At 29.9% G+C, this 23986-nt stretch overlaps 2 protein-coding genes across 4 annotated transcripts; one reads left to right on the top strand and one right to left on the bottom strand.

Annotated features, from left to right (window-relative positions):
• Positions 1-1609: 1609 nt before the first annotated feature.
• On the top strand, positions 1610-6069 carry LOC126671502 (transcription factor PHYTOCHROME INTERACTING FACTOR-LIKE 15-like). 2 transcript variants are annotated; one of them, XM_050365270.2, is made up of 8 exons: positions 1612-2065; positions 2177-3386; positions 3482-3586; positions 3708-3773; positions 4094-4159; positions 4260-4769; positions 5477-5606; positions 5752-6069. In XM_050365270.2, exons 1-8 carry the CDS (start codon positions 1980-1982, stop codon positions 5772-5774), a joined length of 2196 nt encoding a protein of 731 aa, XP_050221227.1. In that variant the 5' UTR covers positions 1612-1979; the 3' UTR covers positions 5775-6069. The 2 variants fall into 2 exon arrangements, with proteins under 2 accessions (XP_050221226.1, XP_050221227.1); XM_050365269.2 differs by having other exon boundaries at positions 1610-2065; positions 5477-6069.
• Positions 6070-6305: 236 nt separating this feature from the next.
• LOC126671503 (uncharacterized) lies at positions 6306-8800 on the bottom strand. 2 transcript variants are annotated; one of them, XM_050365271.2, is made up of 2 exons: positions 8659-8800; positions 6306-8162 (listed from the first exon to the last, which is right to left on the bottom strand). In XM_050365271.2, exons 1-2 carry the CDS (start codon positions 8686-8688, stop codon positions 6507-6509), a joined length of 1686 nt encoding a protein of 561 aa, XP_050221228.1. In that variant the 5' UTR covers positions 8689-8800; the 3' UTR covers positions 6306-6506. The 2 variants fall into 2 exon arrangements, with proteins under 2 accessions (XP_050221228.1, XP_050221229.1); XM_050365272.2 differs by having other exon boundaries at positions 6306-8159.
• Positions 8801-23986: the final 15186 nt, after the last annotated feature.

Genomic DNA, 23986 nt, shown 5'->3' with positions numbered 1-23986 from the left:
CCACTTGCAAAAAAAAAGCATTAAAAGTCTCTCCCAAAATGAAGGAAAATGAGATTTATTTGAAAGGCCATAATGGCTTAGTCAATGCATTTATTAATGCCTTAAAGAAGAAATTTTCAAACATTTGGGTATAATTGAAAAGAAAGTTAGAAAAAGGGGGGGCCAAAGTAATCTCAAACATATCTTAATTGGTCATGTTATTAATAATGTTTTCCATTATGAAAGCAAGCATAAGAGCCCATATTCTACACAACCCATTGCCAATATTGTAGGATAACATAGAATACCATAGGATAACATGTTTTATTCAAGTACATGGCATAGGGACACTTCACACCTACCTTGTGAGAATAACTACCCAACTACACAATAAAATTTTTATTCTACTTTTTGATTTCATACACTATTATTTATTCAAATTGTAAAATATATCAATATTAAATCAATTAAAAGAAGTAAATTATTTTAAAAAATTAAATTTAAATTAAAATTTCATAAAACTAAAATTTTATTGTCCCTTATAAGTTTAACATCTCATGATACGAAATATGCCCTTTATATTTATAAAATTCAATAAAAAAAATAAGAATTTTATAATAATAAAATCTAAAATACAATGCCTAATTTAAAATGAATGAAGTAATATTAAAATTTATGATACTATAAAATTAAAAGCTACAAAAACCTATATTATTCATAAGCACAATCTAATGATATATACTTATGAGAAAATGGTCATTGCAGTTTCTGAACTTGTATGTCAAGGATAATTAACTCGCGCTTGGTGAATTTTTATCAATTCGAGACAATATTATGTAATTTTAGATCAATTGATCCTCAAATTTTGTAAAATAAATGCGTTTAAAGACCTTGATGACCTAATACTGTCTCTAATTAATTAAAATCACGAACGGAGTTAGTCGATTACGACTCGTAAATTTAATGACCATATTGACCCTATGCTGTTAATTGTTTTACTAAGATTCTTTCCTCCCAAGAAAGGATAGGTTTTCCTAAGGGATTTAAATGTAACAGCTCAATTCTTTAGGGATAAAATTGTTCATACAATAGGTCCCACTCCAATAACTCGAAAAGTGGGTCCCCATGTTAGAAACAAAGAACCATGGTAATAGACAGAGACAGTGGGGTTAAATAATTATTAAAATTTAAAAGCAACAAATTTAGTTAAACTTTAAAACTTTAAACCATTGTTTCTGCTAAGTGATTTTGGTCCCCTGCAATCTCTGCTACCCTTTCGCCGTCTTCTTCGTCCCACTTGCCTCTTCTAAAAATTTACAATCAAATTTTGCATTTGGATTAGTAAATGTTTTTGCTTTCCAAGAAGCTCTAATTTTTCTTCATAATTTGTGATTGAATTTCTTTTTTGATTACTGGGTATTAAAGTTTTTGAGCTCTTGAAGTTGGTGTTTTAAAAATATAATCTGGGTTTTAAGTTTAATGATTAGTTAAGCAGAAAGATCCAATCTTTCAATTTTTTAAGGTTTATTTAGAACTAATTTTTATTCTTGAGGATCTTAGGAGCTATTAATTAATAGGTTTGACTGGTACTTTATATTTAAATTATAAGTTTTATAGTTTAATCATAATTTTATAGTATATCTTACTACTGATTACTTATAAGGACTTAAGTGTTTAAAAGAGTGATCATAGTTTGCTAACTAATTATTTAACTGTAAAAAGAAGAGAAAAAGACTGCTTCTTTTTACTATTATTATTCTTTTATTTCCCTTGTCAGTAATATATATATAACTGGGATTGTCTTATAGTGGAGAGTTTTTGTCAAGCTTTTTTTCATGTCTTGAAAAAAACTTGTTGGCTGGCTCCATTAATGTTTTTGGGGTTCTTTGAACTTGTGCTAGAGTTAAGGAGGTGTTTGGAAGGTTTCAATAATGGGAAAGTGACTGAAATTTGGGTTATTTTTGTTCTAAGTAAGAAAAAGTGGTGCCTATACTTTCACCATGCCTTTATCTGAGCTTTTATATCGATTGGGTAAAGAAAAGTTTGATTCTTCTCAGGAGAAGAATACCACTGATCTCTCTTCTGTGTAAGTTTCATTTCTCAGCCTTTTTTTGTTACTTTGGTTTTAGTGCAACTTTTTGTTTACTGTTTTATTTTGCTGTGTTTTGATTCTGTATATATGTTGCTGTTAATGCAGACCTGAGAATGATTTTGTTGAGTTAGTATGGGAAAATGGTCAAATTCAGTCAAGTAGGGGTAGAAAGATCCAAAATTCTAGTGGGATACAGTCTCATACCAATAAGCTTAGGGATAAAGAAATCAGCAATGGCAGCAACACAAAAATGGGAAGGTTTGGGGCTGTGGAGTCTGTTCTTGATGAAGTTCCTATGTCTGTTCCGTCTGTCGAAATGGGTTTGAATCAAGATGATGATATGGTTCCTTGGTTGAATTATCCGATTGATGACTCTTTGCAACAAGATTATTGTCATGAGTTTTTCAGTGAATTGTCTGGTGTTACTGTAAATGAACAAGCTGAGAACGGTTTTGCGTCGTTGGATAAGAGAACTAGTAGCAATCAATCGGTTAGAGACTCGCCGGCTTTGTCTATGCATAATGGCTTGAGTTTAGAGCAAAGGGTTGCTTCAGCACAAGATGGTGATGCAACTAGGCCTAGAAATAATAATACTGCTAGTCAGTTATATTCATCATCGTCGCAGCAATCTCAAACATCATTTCCATATTTTAGATCTCGAGTTTCAGGTAATAATGGCGAGAGCATGAATAATTCAACCCCTCGTGCTTCTTCTGATGATTTAGTGCGAGGTCCACCTTCAGGAGGTGGAAATCCTAAATCGCAAAAGCAAGTTTCGGGGATTCCTACTACTAACTCCAGTTTAATGAATTTTTCACATTTCTCAAGACCTGTTGTTCTTGCTAAAGCAAATTTTCAGAACACCGGCCCGAGGGCTGGTTCAGGAATATCGAGCATTGAACGGATGGGAACTAAGGATAAGGGGTTAATTCCAAGTAATAGCAAGAATGCTGAAACTGTGCATATTGGTGCAATTAATGGTTCTCAACAAAATTTGAGCTCTCATTGCCGTCCTGTTATGCTGTCATCCAAAGGTCATGCTAAACCATCGGACTCTATGGCTGCTGAGGAACCTCTTCCGGTTAAGCAACCTGAGGATATGGATCAAGAACATGACTCTATGAATGATAAACATCATAGTCAATTTGCTGAAAGTGCGACAAAACGATTGGCAGATGGTGAAAAGACTTCAGAGCCTATAGTTGCTTCTTCTTCTGTTTGCTCAGGGAACAGTGTAGAGAGAGTTTCTGATGAACCGACACACAATTTGAAGAGAAAACACCGAGAAGCAGAGGAATCTGAAGATCCTAGTGAAGTAAGACTACATTTGAGTTTTACCCCATTTTACATTTTACTCTTTGTATTAAATGTCTGTTCTTCCAAAACCCAAGCATAACATCGCTTTTTCAGGATGTTGACGAGGAATCCATTGGTGGAAGGAAAGGGGCTCCTGCTCGAGGAGGTACTGGATCCAAGAGAAGCCGAGCGGCAGAAGTACATAATTTGTCTGAAAGGGTGAGCGAGACTGTTCATATTTAAGATTCATTCAAAAACAATCTTAATTAATTTCTTATGTATTGCATTCAGCATTCTTGAACTACAGTATTTTGATTGGTTCTTTATTGGACTTGGACAGAGGCGAAGGGATAGGATCAACGAGAAGATGCGTGCTCTGCAAGAACTAATACCAAACTGCAACAAGGTTAATTATCTGAATTTTGTCCTCCGTCAAATTGCATTTATCTATGTAGCCGAGTATTTGTAGATATACAAAGGCCTGACTCGGTCAAAGTCGAATTTATTTAGATTTAACACTGCTTGTCCATGTTTATAAAATTCAGCATAAACATTCAAGTATTAATCTTTGAAGGTATCTGGATTTTCTTCAGTTTGCATAACTGGAACTTTTCCTGTTAATTTCGGAAGTTAGGAGTTAGGACATTTAACAGAATCAAGTAGCTAAGATTTGACAGTTCTTTTCAAAATTGCTTCTGTTGACTTGTTACATTCTTTCACTATTAGGTGGACAAAGCTTCAATGCTTGATGAGGCTATCGAGTATTTAAAGACACTTCAGCTTCAAGTGCAGGTAATTTCTTTCCATCCATTTTTCAAATTTTTGTTCTTTTAATGTTGCAGCAATAAGATAATCCTCGAAATGTTTGGGATCATTGATTAACTCTGTGCAGATTATGTCAATGGGAGCTGGTTTATATATGCCGTCAATGATGTTTCCCTCAGGAATGCATCAGATGCATCCTGCGCATATGGCTCAATTCTCACCGATGGGTGTTGGTATGGGAATGGGTATGGGTTTTGGGATGGGTATGCCTGATATGATGGGTGGATCTCCTGGCTGCTCAATGATTCAGGTGCCTCCTATGCATGGAGCACATTTTCCTGGCCCGCCGATGTCAGGGCCAAGTGCTTTGCATGCAATGGGGGGTTCTAATATGCCGATGTTTGGGATTTCTAGTCAAGGACATCCGGTGCCATATCCATGTCCACCGTTAATGCCTGCGTCAGGAGGACCACATTCAAGAACTTCACTCGGACTAAATGCTGGAGTGGTGGCAGGTCCTACGGATAAATTAGACTCAGCCCCAGGCTCCAGTTCAAAAGATTCAGTTCATTATGTCAACTCGCAATCAATACAAAATGGTGGTGCCAACGGCTCCATAAATCAAACATCTGGCCAGGTTGGTGAACTTCTCACGGAGTTGCATTTTTGTGACAAAACAAAATGAAGACTTAAACATGTCTAGACTCTAAATCAGAATATAACATTTTAGAAGCATATCAAATCTTTCCTCCCTTGTAAAAAGTCATGTTCATAGCTCTGCATTTGAGAAGGAATGCATTAGATTATAAGCAGAGCCTAAAATTTATAGTATAATATATAAATTTATGTTGCATTAGGAAAGTCGTTAAGTAAGTTTTGATTACTTGATATTCAAGATATAAACTCTAACTATCATTTGATTCGGTCATCTATTGAATTTTTTTGCAGTTTCACAATTTTGTAGTTATTTGCACTGAACTTGTTTTTCTTGTGATTGCCTTTTAACCATTCAGTAGTCGTAAATTGCACCAAAATTGTGTATCTTGCAAATTGCTTGAGGAAAAGTTATTTAATCTATTCCTATGTTGTCATTCAATTTTGCAGTTCTTTTGTCTAGTTTCTCTCAATGCTTGTGATGTTTCTCTGATTATGAGTAAAAACTTGGGAGGTCATATTTGTCTGATGAAATGTGAATTCGCACTAAGAATCATTACGTACTTGGGTACGATGTTTAAAATTAAAGATTTGAGGGGAACCTTCCGCGAAATCATGTTATTTTAATTTGTTACCCTGCCCCATTAGTGCTACTGAATCTAAGCAAGCTTCTGTTCTTTATTATGCCAGTGTCAAGTGCCAAATGAATGTTTTGAACAGTCTACTTTGGCGCAAAATAGTGTTCAAGCCTCAGAAGTTACTGAAAGCGGAGCTCCAAAGTCAGCCGGTGGAAATGACAATGTGCCCAGTGGAGCTGGCGGTAAGTTTGCGTTTGCAACCAAAACTAGCCACACTTGCCAATTGAGATGAGGTTCATTTAATGTGGTTTAAATGGGTGTAACCGTGTAAGAGTGTTTTTAATTCATTAGTATAAGCAGCAGATTGTGACTAGATTGTGACTTCAGGCACTTCTGATACCTGCCAATGAAGAGGCGAGTCCATATAAAGTTCCGAGTCTTTTCTCTAATCATGGTGATTCGTGGCGCACACAGATCGTTTCAGGGGGGGGATCGGAATGAAGTTGAATCTTACGATGATCATGCCAACTTTCTAATTTCAAGGCAGTGCAGTTAGAAGAATGCACACAGATTTTGGTATATTGAGGAGATAAGCCTGTTCTTGCATTTGTACATTCACTTACATATCAGATATATGTTTTTAGTGTTGTTTTAGATCTTAAATTATATATTCTTTGAATTAACGAAAACATACGTTCATTACAATTCCTGCAACTTCTCTCTGTCGCTCTCTATTTACCTTCTGTTTTAATGTAATGTACTACAGCAGTTTTGTCTGCAATGAACTATTTATCATGAGAATCTAAAACTGTTGCGATGCCCGACAAAGGATGTCTTGCATCAGATTCAAAGTTATCTATGATTGAATTAACAATCTGAAATATTCCTTAATCAAAATTCAAGAGACTTAATAGTATCACATCTAAACTCATATACACCAATTTTTCACAACTGATATTTTTTTGTATCATTACTTCAAATAGGCAACAAACACCACACAAACAATACATACCAATGAAAAAATAGAGCAAAAGGAGGAAAAAAAATGAGTTTACACACAAGTCACAACTAAACCTTGTATATCAAGAAAGCAAAATTCACAACCTTTTTATGTTTATGCAAACTGTGTCATTCCCTTTGAATTATTTCACTTTAATATCATCCTTTGCATCAGAAGCAATGTTTTTCGAGCCTGGAGATTTCCCGGTGATAGCTTTCTTCGCCTTGACGAGTGATTGTTTCACCTTTGTTAAAATGTTATTTGATTGCTTTTTCGCTGGAGCTTCGGCTGGAAGGTCCCGGGATGTTTTTGTATCATCACCTTCAGATTTTGCCACCTCCTCGACACCGGTTTTTGCAGTTTCTTCTTCTTTTACTGCTGAACCAGACTCTTGAGATTCTTGAATCGGTTCATCCAATTTTTCCTCTGCAGTCACATTCTTTATGGTTTCAGCTAAAGTTGGTGTTTCCACCTTCATGTCATCTTCTTTCTTGTTTTCTGGAATTGCAGTCCCTTCAGAATCTTCAGCTTTATCTCTTATCATCTCTTCATCTAACACAGCTTCAATTTTAATACTTTCCTTGGGCTCAACTTGTCCAGCACCTTCAGTTTCGCTCCCAGGTTTTACGTCGGGCACAGATAATTCTGTTTTTTCGTCCGTCGCCTTAAGTTCTACTTGTTCTGCTACTTCAGAGTCTGTCTTTGGTTTCACCTCAACTTCAGGATCAACTACTTTTGGATTTTCAACTTTTTCAGTCACAACAGTTTGCTCTTCTGGTTTCACATCAGCTTCAGGATCTTGAACTTTACCAGCTTTTTCAACTGATTCAGTACTTCCGGTAGAAATCTCCACTGGTTTTACCTCAACTTCAGGGACTGCTACTTCTGGTTTCTCTGCGTGTTCATCTGATGACACTTCATCTGGTTTTTTGACCGGAGGAGCTTCTGATGACACCCCTTGTTTCTCAATTGCTTCAACCGCTTCTACTTTTTCAATTGGTTCGGTGACTTCAGATTGTTCCTTTGGTTTCGACTCTACTTCAGGAATTACTGATTCTGGTTCAACTTTTTCTACAATTTCAGATTGTTTTTCTGCTGGTTTCGTAACCACTTCAGGAACTGCTTCTTGCTTTGTTTCTATTTCAGGAACTACAGTTTCGGATTTGACTTGTTCTGTAACTACAGATTGTTCTGTTGGTTTCGATTCTACTTCAGGAACTACTGATTCTGGTTCAACTTTTTCTGCAATTTCAGATTGTTGTTCTCTCAGTTTTGTTTCCACTTCAGGAACTGCTTCTGGCTTTGTTTCTATCTCAGGAACTACAGTTTCAGATTTGACTTGTTCTGTAACTACAGATTGTTCCTTTGGCTTCTCTTCTACTTTAGCAACTACTGAATCTGATTCAACTTTTTCACTGTCCTTCCCAACTGTTTCTGATTCTTTCGCAGGTCCATCTTTTACCGGTTTCCCGATTTCCTGAACTGTTTCTGGTTTTACAGCTTCAGATTGTTCCTCCAGTTTCAGGCCAACTTCTGGAACTGGTGATCCTATTTTCTCAACTTCTTTTACCGCCACGGCTCCTGAATCCTTAAGATCTTTTACCGCGACTCCTTCAGATTCCACGGCAGGAACATCCGAAATCTCCTTTGGTTTCTCAACAACTTCAGGAGCATCAGTTACAGCTGATTTCTCTTCAACTCCTGCAATAGATATCTGCTTTGTCTCACTTGGCAGTTCCTCAGTTTTTAGGGTTTCTGCTGCTTTAACTTCTTCCATCACACTGGTCTCAGTTGGCTGCTGTTAATTCAAGAATACAAAATGAGAACTCTAAAGACTACAAAAAAAATAACTTCAAAATTAAATGAAAAATGAGCTAACACCAATTAAAATATGAGTAAAATTCAATTCTAGCTCTAGCATCTAAATAAGCTTACTCATATTAAATACTGTAAATTTGGATCCATAATAATACAGAACGAAACCTGTAATTTTCCAAATAGTTGTAACACACAGTAAAATATTAACTAAACAAAGATAAATCAGAATATGCAAACATATAATATTTTTAAAGCAGTATATATACTCCAAACGGGTCTTAAAACAACAAATTAAGTCTGTACATAATCTTGGTCACACAGTTCATTCAAGTTCAAGTCCAAGAACAAGATAAAGAAATCAAAACAAGAAAAAAAAACTTGGTTCTTGATCAAAAACTAAAAGTTGATACAGAGTATAAAATAAATAAGAACTATACAGTATAAATAAAAAGTTGATGACATGCATATATACATACCTGAGTTGTTGAAGATTCAGTAGTAGCCATGAAAATTGAACAAAGCTAATAGAATTTAAGCAAGAGAGTGTGTATGAGTTTGTGTATGATCTTATTCCAATAGTAAGTAAGAAGGTTGATAAGGAAGAAAATGAAAATAATGATAATAAAAATGACCAAAAAAGGAAATTAAAAGATAAGAACAAAGGGTCAGTCCGGCCCTTAAATTTGTGTCTCGTTGTCAAATAAATCATTTAACCTTTTTTTTAGTCAATCAGATCTCACAATCCGTGTTTCGGAATCAAATAAGTGAATGTCAACCTATTTAGTTAATTTTTTTTTATGTCAAATAACTTTTAATCTGTATTACTTCAAACTCACAGACTTATTTGATCCCGAGACACTAGTTTGGAGATCTACTTGATTAAAATGATCTATTTGATTTCGAAATACAAATTTGGAGATTTAAGTGATTAACAAACTTAAAAATAATTTATTTGATTCCGAAATATAAATTCGAGGGCCGGATTACTCTTTTGTTCAAAAAGATAATATAGATCTAGTTGGCAAACTGACCCAAAATTATTTAAAAAATTTAAAAAAAAGAGGAAAAAGGATAGACAAGAAAAAGAAAGAACAGAAGAGCAAAGAAAGCAAATATGGGGTGACAGACTGTATCACATGATCAATCCATACATTACTATTATTATTATTATTATTATTATTATTATTATTATTATTATTATTATTATTATTATTATTAGAAAATAAAATAAAATAAAATAGTGATGCCAATAATAAAGAATGGGGTTTGGTTGGATGATTAGAAAGTGAAAGAAAAAGAAAGCTTCATTTGGTAGTGAGTACCAGATAATCATGGGACCATTTTCTATCATTCATTTATTTATAACGGTCAATAAAACTTCAGACTTGTGTCTTTTTTCTTCCCACGTCAATCATTTGAGTTTATTTTATTTAATTAAAATATGTTATATTTCTAATATATATCATCTTATTATATTTATTTTTAAATTATCGGTCTCGTGAAATATTTTTTATTATGTTCTTATGTTGATTTAGTATTTTACAATTAAAAATTAACTGCTTGAGTATTTTAATATTATTATATATAAAATTATTTTATGATAGTATTAATGAATAATACTTAAATATTTATTTATATTTAAATATTTAATTAAATAAGAAATAGATTATAGATATTAAATGAAATAATGAAATATTTTAGATAACAATTAGATGATTTTCCCAATAGTCACCTAATTTGATATCATATAAAAAATGAGAGTCACCAAATTGTATATTCGAGCATAGAAATTTTTAAGTAGGTCTACCACGTCATCCGTAGTATGATTGGTTTAATTTATGAATGCGTGATAAACTCGGTTCACCTAAAGAAGTTGATGATTTTTTTTTTGGAAATGCAACTTTAATGTTTAATATGAAGATGAAAAAGAAATTGTAATTATAAGCAGAATAAAAAAAAGTATTAGGGAAAATAAATTTACATTAACTGAATAATATATCAGTTTTTTTATATATATTTTTAAGGTCAAGGGATTTTTTTTTTGGCCTAATGTCTTAAAAAACCCCGACCTTTTAACCCCTTTTCAATCATACCCTGACGTTGCAAATTTGTCAATTTTACCCTATTTTGCATTTTTGTGTTTCAATTGTACCCTGAAAAATTAAATTAACGTCTTTTGCGTTTGGAAATTTGTTTAAAACATTCTACATGTCTCGCATATATTAATTGTATATTTTTAAAATTTATTTAAATTTAGTTAAATTAATTAAGAATTTAAATTAGTGTTAATTTGATTATGGTTTTTAGTTAGTTTTTAAAAATAAAGGACTTATTTGTACTTTTTTGAATAAAAAAGAATTTAATTTCATGTTTAGACTTAATTAATTGAACGATTTAATCATTTAAGTAAAAAAACTAACAAAAATTAAAATATTAGGGTACAATTGAAAACGGAAAATTCAAAAGTGGGTAAAATTGACAAATTTTCAACGTCGGGGTAGAATTGAAAAAAAGTTTAAAGGTGAGGGGGTTTTGAGTGATTAGGCCTTTTTTTTCGTAATCTCTCTTTCTGGACTCTATTCGGCCCTTTAAAATGAACACCGAGGCCTCATTTCATTTGGTATAGTAGCTCCTCTCATCTTGGATATGTTATTGGGAAATTTAGGTATTTACTCTAAAAATAAAAATATTTGCACATTTTACCTCAACACATAAAAGTTGTAGAAAATACCTCACGTTTTTTTCAGATTTATGTTTTTACTCTGGGTTTAAAAATATTTATGATTTTACTCCGTTATCATCTGGTTATCATAAATCCTTTTGTAATTATATTTTTGCGCACGTTATCATCCAATTATCATAATCTTATCATATTTCATTATCATCTAGGTATCTTACTGCAGTGTTATGATAACAACATGATAATATACTGATACTGAGATGATAATCAGATACTGTTTTATCATAACATAATCATAGATATTATCATAACATTATCATCTAGTTATCTTACTGCAGTGTTATGATAACAACATGATAATATACTGATACTGACATGATAATCAAATATTGTTTTATCATAACATAATCATAGATATTATCATAACATTATCATCTTGATACCATAAATATCATCTCGGTATCATATGATAATGTTATGATAACGAAATATGATAATATTATGATAACGATTTTATAATCAAATATTATTTTATGCAGAATTTTTTTTCCCGCAATGTTATGATAACTACATGATAATAGAGTGATACTCATATGATAATCAGAGGCTGTTTTTTAATAAAAAAAATAATTTTTTCTGCAGTGTTATGATAATGTGATGATAATGCAGTGATACTCATATGATAATCAGATGCTGTTTTATTTGCAGAAAATCGTTTTTTTCATCATAAAATCGTTTTTCATGCAGCTTTTTAGATCTAAAATTGAAAAAAATCAAGATTAATTTATTTAGATCTGAAAGTTAAAATGAATTGTATTTATCACCACGAATTAAGAAAAAAATCGCTAAAATCAAATATGAAAGAACGGCGGAGCGACGACGAAAAGATGGCGGAGCGACAACGGATCGATGAAGGAACGATGATGAAAAAAAGAATAAAAATGGAGAAGAAAAGAAGAATAAAGAAGAAGAAGAAGAAGAAGAAGAAGAAGAAGAAGAAGAAGAATGACGAAAAAAAAAGAAAGCAGAGAAGAGAAAGAAGAAAAAAGAGAAAGGAAAGAGAAAGAAAAAAAAAGAGTAACAGGTGGTATATTATTAGAGTAAAAAAAATATAATTAGAGTAAAATAATAATAAAAAGTAGGTATAACTATAATATAAATATGTCTTAGAGTAAAAAAATAATTATAGTAAAAGGGTGAGGTATTTTCTCTATCTTTTCCTTCTTGAGGTAGGAAATCCTATTATTTTTAAAAAGAGAGTATTTTTCCTAATTTTCTCTATGTTATTATAGGCCTAAAAGGGAATGATAATTATTAAATAAATTTATATTGATAAGAATACCTATTATAATTTTTGAAATTATTGAATGGAATTTGATATTTTTATAATATGTCAAAAGTTAATTCCAATTAATTTCACAATTTTACACAGTTTCACATAGTTTCGTACAGTTTAATATGGTTTAGTATAATTTTACATATTCATTACGATTTTAGACGCCAAAATAAAAACTTTACTAAACAACGCTTGTATGGCTAAAATGTGAAGAAACTCTATGTGGCTAAAATATAAGCACTGACGGAGGGAGGAGGAGGCATGGGAGAGTTGTTGTCCCCTCCAAATTTTTAAAATTGTTAAAATTAGCACCAAATTTTAATATTTTACAGTTTAACTCCCCTAATTTTTAAGATTATCTACTTTATATATTACATATTGTAATTTGACCTTTTCTATGTTGAAATCCTAACTCCGTCACTGAATATAAGAGAATCATATAGCTAAATTATATATATAAAAGAACTCCATGTGATTTGGAGTGAGAAAATAAAATAATAACTTTTTTATGTAAGGAAAAGGCTTAATGTCTTAAAAAAAACCCTGACCTTTCATTCTCTTTTCAATTTTACCCTGACGTTGCAAATCTGTCAATTTTATCCTATTTTGTATATTTTTATTTTAATTGTACCCTAAAATATAAAATTGACCTTTTTTTATTTGGCAAAAATTCTCTAAATTGACCCTTTTTGCATTAGATTAATTTTTTATATTAAATTGACACCCTTTTTGCATTAGATTAATTTTTTATATTAAATTGACAATTTTTAAAAAAAATTATTGAACTTTTGTCAAATAAATAAAGGTCAATTTTATGATTTAGGGTACAATTGAAATAAAAAAATACAAACTGGGATAAAATTGACAATTTTTCAACATCAGGATAGAATTGAAAAGGAGATGAAAGGTCGGAGTTTTTTTTATGGCATTAAGCCTAAGGAAAATAATCGCTTAATATAGTTTGCTAATAAATATTTTAAATGAGCATAAGCATATAGTGTCAAAAGCCCATAATAATATTGAATTCCATAGAAGATGTTGGATAATTTGAGCAAGCATAACCTTTTCTTAATTTGTAGACAAAAGAAGGCCTTCCACTGGACTTGGATTATGGGCCCTTTATTGTCGTTTTCTTTCTGCAATACTTCCGTTTGAGAGCGTGTCAAGGGCCCATAATCCAAGTCGAGTGGAAGGCCACTGGATTTTCATGTGACACCCAAAAACAAAATTCGTTTAAATGTGCCAACACAGTTATCATTTATATAGCGTATAATTGTTTTTGTTTTTTTGTTTTAACGGAGATAGACCTACTCTAATTATTAACAGAGATTAGCGAAATTAATTACTAGTATTAAGTATTTTTAAACACGCGAATAACGGTCTAAGAAAATCCAATGTCCGAAGTAACAAAAAGAGCTTGGCCACCAGACCAAATTAAATTGTGTTTTTTTTTAATCTATTTTAAAATTTTAAACCAAGCTATAATTATAGGAATATACCATTTCAAATCGAATCAAACCGAATCCTTTGGTTTGTTGAAATCCTTTTATAATGTCAAAGCTGAACTAAATTTATTGGTTCTATATTGGATTTTTTTGATTTGTTGGGTTTTTTTTCCACACCCTTAATCATTTCCCACTATATAGTCATCATTACAGGACATGGAGACAATTTCTACTGCACATACATAAACTCCTTTATGTTTTCATAATTAGTGAATCCTTTTTTTTTATCTTACATTCTAGATAATTGTTATTACAGTAATTACATGTCTGTTACTGTTAAATAAATCGACTTTTCACTAACACTTTCATATAATGACGTAGTTATAAAATAATGTCAAGAAAGAGAATAAATCCTAATCGATAATTCCCTCATACGAATTATGATGGAGCTCATAATCAAAAAAAAAATCAAAAAAATAACATTTCTGATCAATTCCGACCAAGGTGGATGCACGGATCTGTTTGTGAATGGCTCAAACAATGTCTTCATTGAACAAGTATATATGCATATAGCAAATAGGAAAGAATCAAATAAATTCTATATTTACCTTTTTTTTTTAGATAGCTCAAATTTTTATATAAAGAAGAATTCAGTAAAATAAATCTAAAATATGATAAATAAAAGCTACAGTTTAAAATTTAGGAAATGAATAGTAATTTTACCTAATTTCTAGAATGTGATTGTGATTTTCATTAAGAGAGAGTTTTAGAAATTTAGTGAACAAATAGTAGTAGTATTAGTTAGTTAAACAATGATTGTTAATGAGATATTAAGGTAGCTTTTAGAGTGAGCATAATTTGTGTCATATAATCATTTGTTGCTTTGATAAGACAAAAAGGTGAGCCAAGTTTAGTTATGAGTTAAGTGAAAAGTTAAGAGAGATGCATGTGCTTATGTTTTGTTAATGGGCCAATCAAGAATCTTAATAATACACATTAAGGTCATCTCATTAGGACCACCTTATTCATTTTCACTTATCTTAGGCAACTTAATGTGAGATGTCTCTCACAATTCCTATCTCATTTTTACTTCCACTCACATTATAATAGTAATAACAATTATTATTATAATAATAATAATAATAATAATTTTGCCTAATATCTTTTACAATATAAAATAGTTTTAGCAGCTAATCAATAATATCCCACATATATTTATATTAATTATAAGGTGTGGTATATTACGTTTCAACAATAGCAGTGACGGAAACTCAATTCCACATACTAACATTAGCGGAAAAGGGCGCTCTCCGTTCCCGGTTTTCCTGTAGCTGGATCCTACGGAAACGAATCTTGTGAAGCTCGTCCACCGAAACAGACCTCGAGACTCGCCGAAGAATGATAAGTCAAAGAGAATCAAGTTCGAGTTAAGGAAGATCAAATTCTATGAGATTCGTCTATATTAAAATAAAATCCATACGAATTTGCATAAACAATTAAAAAAGTGAATCCCCTTTTTAGCTTAAAGGGGCGATATGAATCCAACCAGTCAATATTAATCTACTTTTGCTATTTTTAACTTTAATCAAGTTGAGTTCGTAAATAAAATGTAAATTTAGTGTAAGTAAGAAATTTTTGAAAGGACTTAGTCCTATTGAGTGATGCCATGCTACCATTTGTTGGTCTTTCTTGTCAATTAGTTGTCTGTCTAAGAATCAACTTAGAAAGAGATACCTTTAAGGATAATGAGAAAAAGGGTTCTCAATTTTCAAGGGCATGTAGATTATGTTCCCTCATATTTCAAAAATGACAATTTGATTCCATGGCGTTGCAAAAATTTAGTTGGAATAATGAAATTTAAAATATTAAATTTAATCGATATTTGGTTTTATATTAACTGGGGAGAAATCTAATTAAAAAAGCTTTTATTTCATAAAAATAATAATTTCGATTATTTTTTATCTGGACGCAAACCTCAGTTCATGTATAGTTGCACCTTTGATTTGATTATTATCTATCTTATCTTTAATTTTATGTTTATGAATTGCGATCACTCGTATTTCGATCAATAATACCCACTTAAGTAGGCCATTGTGTTTTTTTATTTATTTATTTGGACTTACCAAGTTGTAATTATGGTTTTTTTTGAATTATGACTTAGTATTATTCAAATTTCACACTTGATGATGCACCTCTAACTCACTATTTACCTTTAAGGTCTAATGACATTGACTTCCTTTTGCGAAATTCATAAACCCTAAAGTTGGCAGCAACTTAAGCAAATTCTTTAAGTGGATCTTCTATTTGTTTTGGCATGTGATGTTATATCTTTTAGAAATTAGCAAGGAATTAACAACAAGATAATAAGTATTAATCATTACCCATATGCATTTTTTTGTTGTCTAGCTTTCCATAAATATATTATATGTGGTGTTAGTTTTGACAACAATAATTAATTTGATCTATGGTATCAATAGTCTTCTCTTCTTTTATTGGATGATAAAAGAAATGAGTAATTATTCCGACAATGTTGATATTTACTATAATTCACACTTACATTTTTTAACAAATGATGTAAGTTTTGAGTTTAAATCTTGATAACAATTAGAGTCATATATGAATGAAAAACTAAGAGTTAAAGAAGAAAAATAAAAAAAACTAAATTATTGATATTTTTTAAGGATTAAAGTATGACAAAATAAATTATCAAAAAAAAAAAGTATGACAAAATAAAAATAAATAGATAAAATTGTGGACCATTGCTCAAACTTTTTCATCTTTAATGGCAAAATCATAAAATGTTAATGTAACATTTAAATTGTTTATATATTGAAACTAACAGATTATATCATTTGATCGTGAAACAAGAGAGATTTTAGTGTAAATTATGATAAATATTAGTAATGTAGGACTCAATTCCACATTTTAAAACCGAACAAAGTAGAATTACCAAGATATAAAAAAATTTCAAATTAAACGTATACGATATGGATTGAGTAGCAAGATCAATTACACTAGTCTGGACATCATCACTATATTAAGCGCGAACACTCTGGAGCCGAAACAAAGTAGAGATTCAAATTGACCGTAGAAACATTCTACATGTCGTTTTTATTACCGCTTTCTGAGTGTCTTAGTTAGTTCGTCTGATTTTTTTGTTCGATTTGATTTTTTTTTCAGTTTAATTTCACTAAGATTTACTGAATTTAATTTCACACTCTTATCCTCTATTACCAAACAAACACTTAATTACTGCATATATACTTCACAAAAAGAAGAATCCAATCAGAAAACTTCATATATTTTTTAACATTTGTTGCAGAAACTTGTAAACTGATGAAGAAGTTTTTTCTTAAGCTTTCCATCCTGAAAAAGATAATCCCATGTTATTTAATATCAAGGCCCTACTAATATAGTTTGTTGTCAAATTTTCTTATAAGTGAAGTCCCACAATACAATTTATGGGTGGCTACTAATTAATGTGTTCTTGCCATTTCTAAATTCTAGGGACCAAGATGAACATAATTTTTCAAATTCTTTAGATAAGCAAAAAAATTCCAATTCATTAGAAATTTGTTAGACAAAAATTCAACTCAATATTTTTAGAGATGATTTTGGATCAGATTTGTTGTTAAGTATTGTGTGGCTGCACTTATTAGCAAACATGTTTAATACTTGTTCACTTTTTGCTGTATGTATTTCTTGCCATCGTCGGTCACCGACGAATATTTATACCAATAATTATCCACACAAAACTCAACTTTTAAAGTCAAAAATCACACATCAAAAAACTAAATTTCCTGTCGAATTTCTAATTTAATCAGAAGTCTCAGTTTTAAATTTTGAATATACAGCCTCATTAAACTTTGATTAAAAAGGATTTTATTGTTCATATGATCATTATCTAATTTGAAAAGGATTAATATGGTGACAACAAATTAAAATAGTATAGACAATAATACGAAAGTATAGATAGTATAATGTTAAAAAGTCAAATTTTTCAATTTTTTTAGAAATATATACAAATCTTTCAAAAGTTATAACTCTATCTCAATTAGATCAATCTGCCAAAAATTGATTAAATTTTTTAATATTGCTTTTGACTGTGCCTGCATGAAAATTGAATGTGTTTTTTTTTAAATTGAAAAGAAAAAGAGTTGTCATTTGTAATGCTACATGGTTCGAATACATCGAATTTAGAAATTGAATAGACTTTTAACGAATTAACCCAATTGGGACAAATTTATAACTTTAAAAAAGTTTGAATTAGACGTCCAAAAATTGAAAACGTTTTTAGGACCATGTCAAAATTGGATTGAAATAAAAATACAAACGACATTGAAATTGAATCATACATATCATATGGAATTCTTATAATAAATTTGTTCTCAAACTGCTTGTGAAGTACGATATATGAGACACGATTCAATTTCTGTTTGTATATTTGTTGTAACTCAATTTGTATTTTAAAGGATTCTTTTCATAAAATATCCTCACGTTTTTATTTTATTTTAGCACAATCTGAAAAATGTGACATATATAGTCTAAATGTCTTATACGACATTATTTTGGTCATTCAAACGGACAAAAACAATATCATTTTTACGGAAAATAACGCATAAAACGCAAACTGAGTTATAGGATGAAAAGTTTAAAAAGGTTGGGATATAAGGTGAGAAATTTAATAGATTGTGCTTAAATAAATAAAAAAAAAATACTAAAAATAGGAATATATATTGACAATAACCCTTTGTCTTTCCCGGAAAATAAATATTAGATAGATAGATCAGGAATAGTAAAATACACAGAAATATTACAACACTCGTAGAAATGAACACTTAACAGTAGAAGTTAAGTCGTGTACCAAACCATTAAACTTACGACTTACATACTGAACAAAACATTTTACAAATCGACTCTGAAGATGCCATACATCTTGACAAATCCCCCAAGTTCTGTAATCCATTATCTTGTGCGAATTAATAACATGTGAGACCTGAATAACGTCACTCTCTTATATGACATGATACCAAAATAGAGATTTTGTTGTTTGTGGTTTTGTCCTATATTATCTAACAATTTTGAAATTAATTTTTCGTCATTTTGAAAAATAATTTTTCTTTTTGGTATATTGTTTTTTATCAAAAGTGAAAATCGACTCTTTAAAGTCTCATGTTAGTTGTTAGTTACTGAGGCATGATTCGAACCCACAACCTCTTGATGCACTTAAAGACACATTAACCATTTAGGCTAGGCCTACATTGGCGTATTTTTATTTTAAGCGGGTTATATTGTCAACATCAGTTTTCATTCACCCATTAATTATTTTGTACATATAAATATACAATTTTATTTTACTCGCGATAAATAACGCTAAACTGTCAAGAACATATACTTTTAGAAAGTGGATTTTTCATTTGAAATTAAACTTCAAAATGATAAATAATTCTCATTCACCCCATTAATTAAATTGAATTTGTAAAGTTTTGATCTATTTTAGAGAACATCAAACCAAAATAAATCAACACTTCGAGAAAAAAAAGTATCTATAATTAAGTTATTTTTACATTTTATTTAATGAATAATAGATAAGTGTGATTTCTGAGAAATGAATTAATGGACAGAACATGCAGCCAAAAGAACACGAAATTTAAGAAACAGAGCAAAGATAATGGAACAGTTGTGTGGCCTGTGAAAGAAAAGTTAAATTATCTTTTATTTTTCAAATGAAAAATTTAATTGTTTTAATCATTCAAAGACATTGATTCATTCCCTAGAACTGAAGCAACAAAAGTTTAATTAATTGAAAATAATCAAAAATGAAAAAGGCATCTTATCATCATCAAAAGTAAAACACAATAGTTAACTCTAATTAATTAATTGAAAAAATCGGCGATGGAAGTACTTAACACCGTCACCAAAAATGAATTGATATGGAAAATAAAAATTGGAAAAGACAGCAAATTGTTATAGATAAAAAGGAGACAATTAGAATAAAAATGGAAGCCAAAGTTGACCTTCAAAATAATAAAACAGCTCATTTTACACTAAATGATAAGCGTACGAGCGCATTATGAGATATTGAAGCATCTTTTCATGCATTTTTTTTAATTATCCAATTTTCATGTAATAAGAACTAAGAGTGTCGAAAACCGAAACAAAATGAATATCCGAACCGAACAATAAATACAATTTGATTCGGTTTGGTTTGGATATAATAAAATTAACTAATTATCATGTAATTTTGATTTTTTTAATAAAAAATTATGAGTTTCTTTTGTCATCACAAAGAGTCCCGTTAACTAAATTTTTTTTATTGCAAAAATGGTATAGTATCGGTTGAAGGACGTAATAGGCATAAATAAAATACTTCCCCCGTCCCACTCTAATTGACAAAATATGGAATTTCTGGTGTCCCATTCTAATTGACAAAACTAACATAACTATAATTTTTTTCTTTAATTTTCCATCTTACCCTCATTTAAAGTCATGTCTTTTATGAAAAAATGTTGAATATTTAATAAAAATTTGACTAATATACTAATAGCATTAATTAGCTCTATTATCAATAGAAGGGTATACAAGTAACTTCCTATGTCATTTATTAGTTTGTATTGGTTATTGTAATTTAGTTATTTTGTCAATTAGAGTGAGACGGAGGGAGTATGATTTAACCGCTTAGCTTATTTTCAGTCAAAATTAATACAAATAAAAATATAAATAAAAAATAAAATTCATTAAATAATAATAGTTTTATAAATAAAAAAATCTAAATAAATAATTATTATAATCGTTCATATATTGTTTTTATTTATATTTATACCAATTTGGACTGCAAATAAATGGCCAAATGGTCAAAAAAGGCCAAATCTTTTATAAATTTTTTACAAAATTTTAAATCTTTCAATTTTATCTAATTTGTTCTGAAACGCATGATTTCATTTTAATTATGTCATACTATGTAATTTTACTCATGTGGCACCTACGTGGCGCTGATGTGACATTGCCACACATCAGCGTCACATAAGTAAAATTTTGTCATTGGATATAATTGAAACAAAATCATGCATTTCAGGACAAATTGAATAATATTGAAAGATTTGGGTTTTTGTGAAACTTTTTAAAAAATTTGGCCTTTTTTAGTCATTGAGCCAAAACAAATTGAGCAACTAAATTCTATTTTATCTATAAAAGATATATCATCTATTGTGAAATTGGATTTTTTTTTTTGCCAAAAATTCATTTTACAGGACGATGTTAATTTTTTTTATAGGATCCTATGCGCTAAAAATCGAAATCATATAGTAATTAAATTAATTTATCCCTGAAATATTATAATAAACTTTTAGAAAATATTCAATCAAATTAATTGAACCAAATTGAAAACAAAAACTCTAATTTGATTCAGTTCGTTCTAATATATTTAACATCATTATAATTTTAATTTGATTCAGTTCGGTTTGATTTCAAAACTAGTGCACACCCTGGTAAGAACATGAGTCGGCTATTGAAATTAAGGCTTAATCCATTATTAGGTCCTTAAATTGTATAATTTTTAATTAGCTAGTCCTTACACTTGTTTTTTATGGTCTCTAAACTCAAGAAAACATGTCTTCAAGTTCTACGATGGATCTCGTTAGAAATTCCGTTAGTTATGTGTTATTTTTTAACAAGTAATAATTCAAAACTTTTGGAATGGGATAACATGCACTTAATGGAATAACTTAAATACACGTCTTTTTTATAATTTTAGGATCAGCAAAAAATAAAATTTAGTTCAAAAACCGCTTAATAAAAAAAAATAGTTTAATAATATAATGATATTAGAATTACATTTATATAAGTTTTGCGCATTATTGTTGCTATCATTGTTTAGAGATATGGAGGCTCTTTCTCTAAAGTCTTAAACATGTTTTAAGGCAGATAATTAAAAAAATAACCTTTTTTATTTTGTTATTTTCTCCCAATTATATTTTGTATGACCACATGCATAGCTTCGCTAAGAATATCTTATCATCCATAAACATTTAAATTATTAACTTTAAAAAATCTCTTAACAACTACCTTGAAGATTTGTATAATCAAACAAATCATCTCAATTCATTTATTTCTTTTATTTTTATCAACATTATTCTGCCACATACTTATGTCCTACTTGTCATTTTTGGCCTTTTCTGCTTTACATGTAATATTAATAATTACTATAACATTAGCAATCGGACTTTGGAATATGCATCCAATGATGAATAATATTTTTTTTAATTTATTTATACGTACATACATATATATTTTTTATGTGCATTATGATATCATCTTAATTAGTGGACATTGCAAGCATGATGAAAGTTTAATCATACAGAAATGTCTCATATTTTTAACTTTTTTGTGTATCGACTATTTAAATTGTTAATTTTATTCTATTTTTAAATTTTTAATTTCAATTATAGCCATTTATTAAATTAGAGTGGTTTTTTAAAATATATTCTCAATATATTTTTATATTTTTTTCAATTTATTTTTTTTATGAGAATTTTGAACACAAAAAACATATTATTCAATTTAAATAAATGGTTATAATTAAAATAAAGAACTAAAAAATTGACGTTTTTGAAATTTTGGATAATAAATAAAAAAGAAAAAAAGATGAGGTATTTTTTAATAAGTAAAGTAACCAATATGGGGAATAGAGAATAGTTCAATATACCGATGACCTGAAATAAATTATCATAGAATTGTACAATTAAATAATAAATGAAATATAGAGTATATGATGGATCATACTTGTAATAATTCATCAAAATTTGTCCTCATTCTCAAGTATCAGAAATATATTGCTCATTTTTTTCCTTATAGAGGACAACTACATTATTGCAGTTGTCGTATTTACATACATCATTTTACTTCCTTATATATTATTTTGGCTTCATCTTCTTGTACACAATTATATTACTCAAGTTAAAAAAATACACTATAGTTATGAGGACTAAGGAGCAAGCAAATTACTTTTACTTTTTACTATCAAATACCTTAATCAAGTTTATAAATAGATGGAAATGAAACTCCGAACAATTTTGATCAAATATAATATAGCGGCAGGAATGAAGAACACGGGTGAAAAAAAATAGCCCGTGACGAAAAAGAGGCAAAATGAAACGGTTAAAAGAAAATTAATGTTGAGAGAGATAAAGGAATGATCAGTAACCAACGACTAGGGGACGGTTGCCCACCAAAATCAATTTTATCAGTTGGAACTCAAATTGAGTGAATTTTTTTTATTTATGAAATTAGTAGGTAGGGAAATTATGGGAGTTAATTAATATGATTAATAAAATTTGTTATCTTGCTGAATGCATGAAACCTTGCAAAATAATCTTGAATTTGGATGATTACCCAACAAGGAAAAAGGAAGAGAAGAAATAAAGATTAAGCAAAGAAGATAGGTAATTATTTTTAGAAATAAGGTTCATTTAAGAGGTAGCTGCTTGATGCTGCTGCTTTCACTCATTTAATGCAGTGTACTAATTTTGATTAAGTTAACTAATTATGGGTATTTCTTGTTTTCAAACAAATTATCCATTCTAAATTATTGTAACCTATTTTGTATTTGGAATCTAAGAGTAGACTTGGTTAGAAATGGGGCATTGCTTAAGACTTAATACCAACTAAAAATGTTTAATTCAGAAAGAAACAATTGTGTTTTTGATTGTTAAATTTGTTTGATGTTGGCTCCTCTAAATCATTAAAAAGTCGTCACAAACTTTTTTTTTTACCTTTTTACTGATCCCCATCAATAAAATATCTAGTAATAATTTTTTCATACAACTCTTGCTTATTGATGTGAAAAGTGAAAACCATTCTATTATTTCGATACGCATGTTTTATTGCTCGAATGTGCATGCCGTCTGATCTGTTTGATCTATTTAGTATGCGAGCGGTATCTCCATTAAAAATCTAATGCAATAGTGTTTTTATTTGATACAAGTGCCGTTTAATGTTTGGAACTATTGTCTCGACTAATTTAGACTGAACCATATAGGTTCTATTAGCACGATATAGTTTTTCTTTAAAATTACTCTATACTCAAAGTTTGAATCCGAGAACGCTAATGAACAGAGAAAAAGAGTCCTTGCCACTCCATTCCAACCCGCTCGTAATGTTTTACCTTTTATTATAGAATGTTCTTAATTAAATCATCTACTAAGTTAATCCATAAAATTAATCAGAGCCGTCCGTAGAATAACAAAAGGACCCCACATTTTAGGTGGTCCCCACCAAGCTGACATGGAAAAAAAAGTTGGAAAAAGTATATAAATTAGAATCCACAATCTTCAATCACCTTCTTG

This window comes from Mercurialis annua, linkage group LG3, assembly GCF_937616625.2.
Source record: "Mercurialis annua linkage group LG3, ddMerAnnu1.2, whole genome shotgun sequence".
Lineage (NCBI taxonomy): Eukaryota > Viridiplantae > Streptophyta > Magnoliopsida > Malpighiales > Euphorbiaceae > Mercurialis > Mercurialis annua.
Note: the sequence above shows the minus strand (reverse complement) of the source record. Positions and strands in the feature narration are given on the sequence as shown.

What these genes read in the sequence shown, in the direction of transcription:
- LOC126671502 (XM_050365269.2), top strand. Translation starts at nt 1,980, where the DNA reads ATGCCTTTATCTGAGCTTTTATATCGATTGGGTAAAGAAAAGTTTGAT. An exon ending in TACATAATTTGTCTGAAAGG is followed by an intron (nt 3,587 to 3,707) that starts GTGAGCGAGACT and finishes GGACTTGGACAG; the next exon opens with AGGCGAAGGGATAGGATCAA. An exon ending in TAATACCAAACTGCAACAAG is followed by an intron (nt 3,774 to 4,093) that starts GTTAATTATCTG and finishes TTTCACTATTAG; the next exon opens with GTGGACAAAGCTTCAATGCT.
- LOC126671503 (XM_050365271.2), bottom strand. Translation starts at nt 8,688, where the DNA reads ATGGCTACTACTGAATCTTCAACAACTCAG. An exon ending in CTGAATCTTCAACAACTCAG is followed by an intron (nt 8,163 to 8,658) that starts GTATGTATATAT and finishes TTGAATTAACAG; the next exon opens with CAGCCAACTGAGACCAGTGT.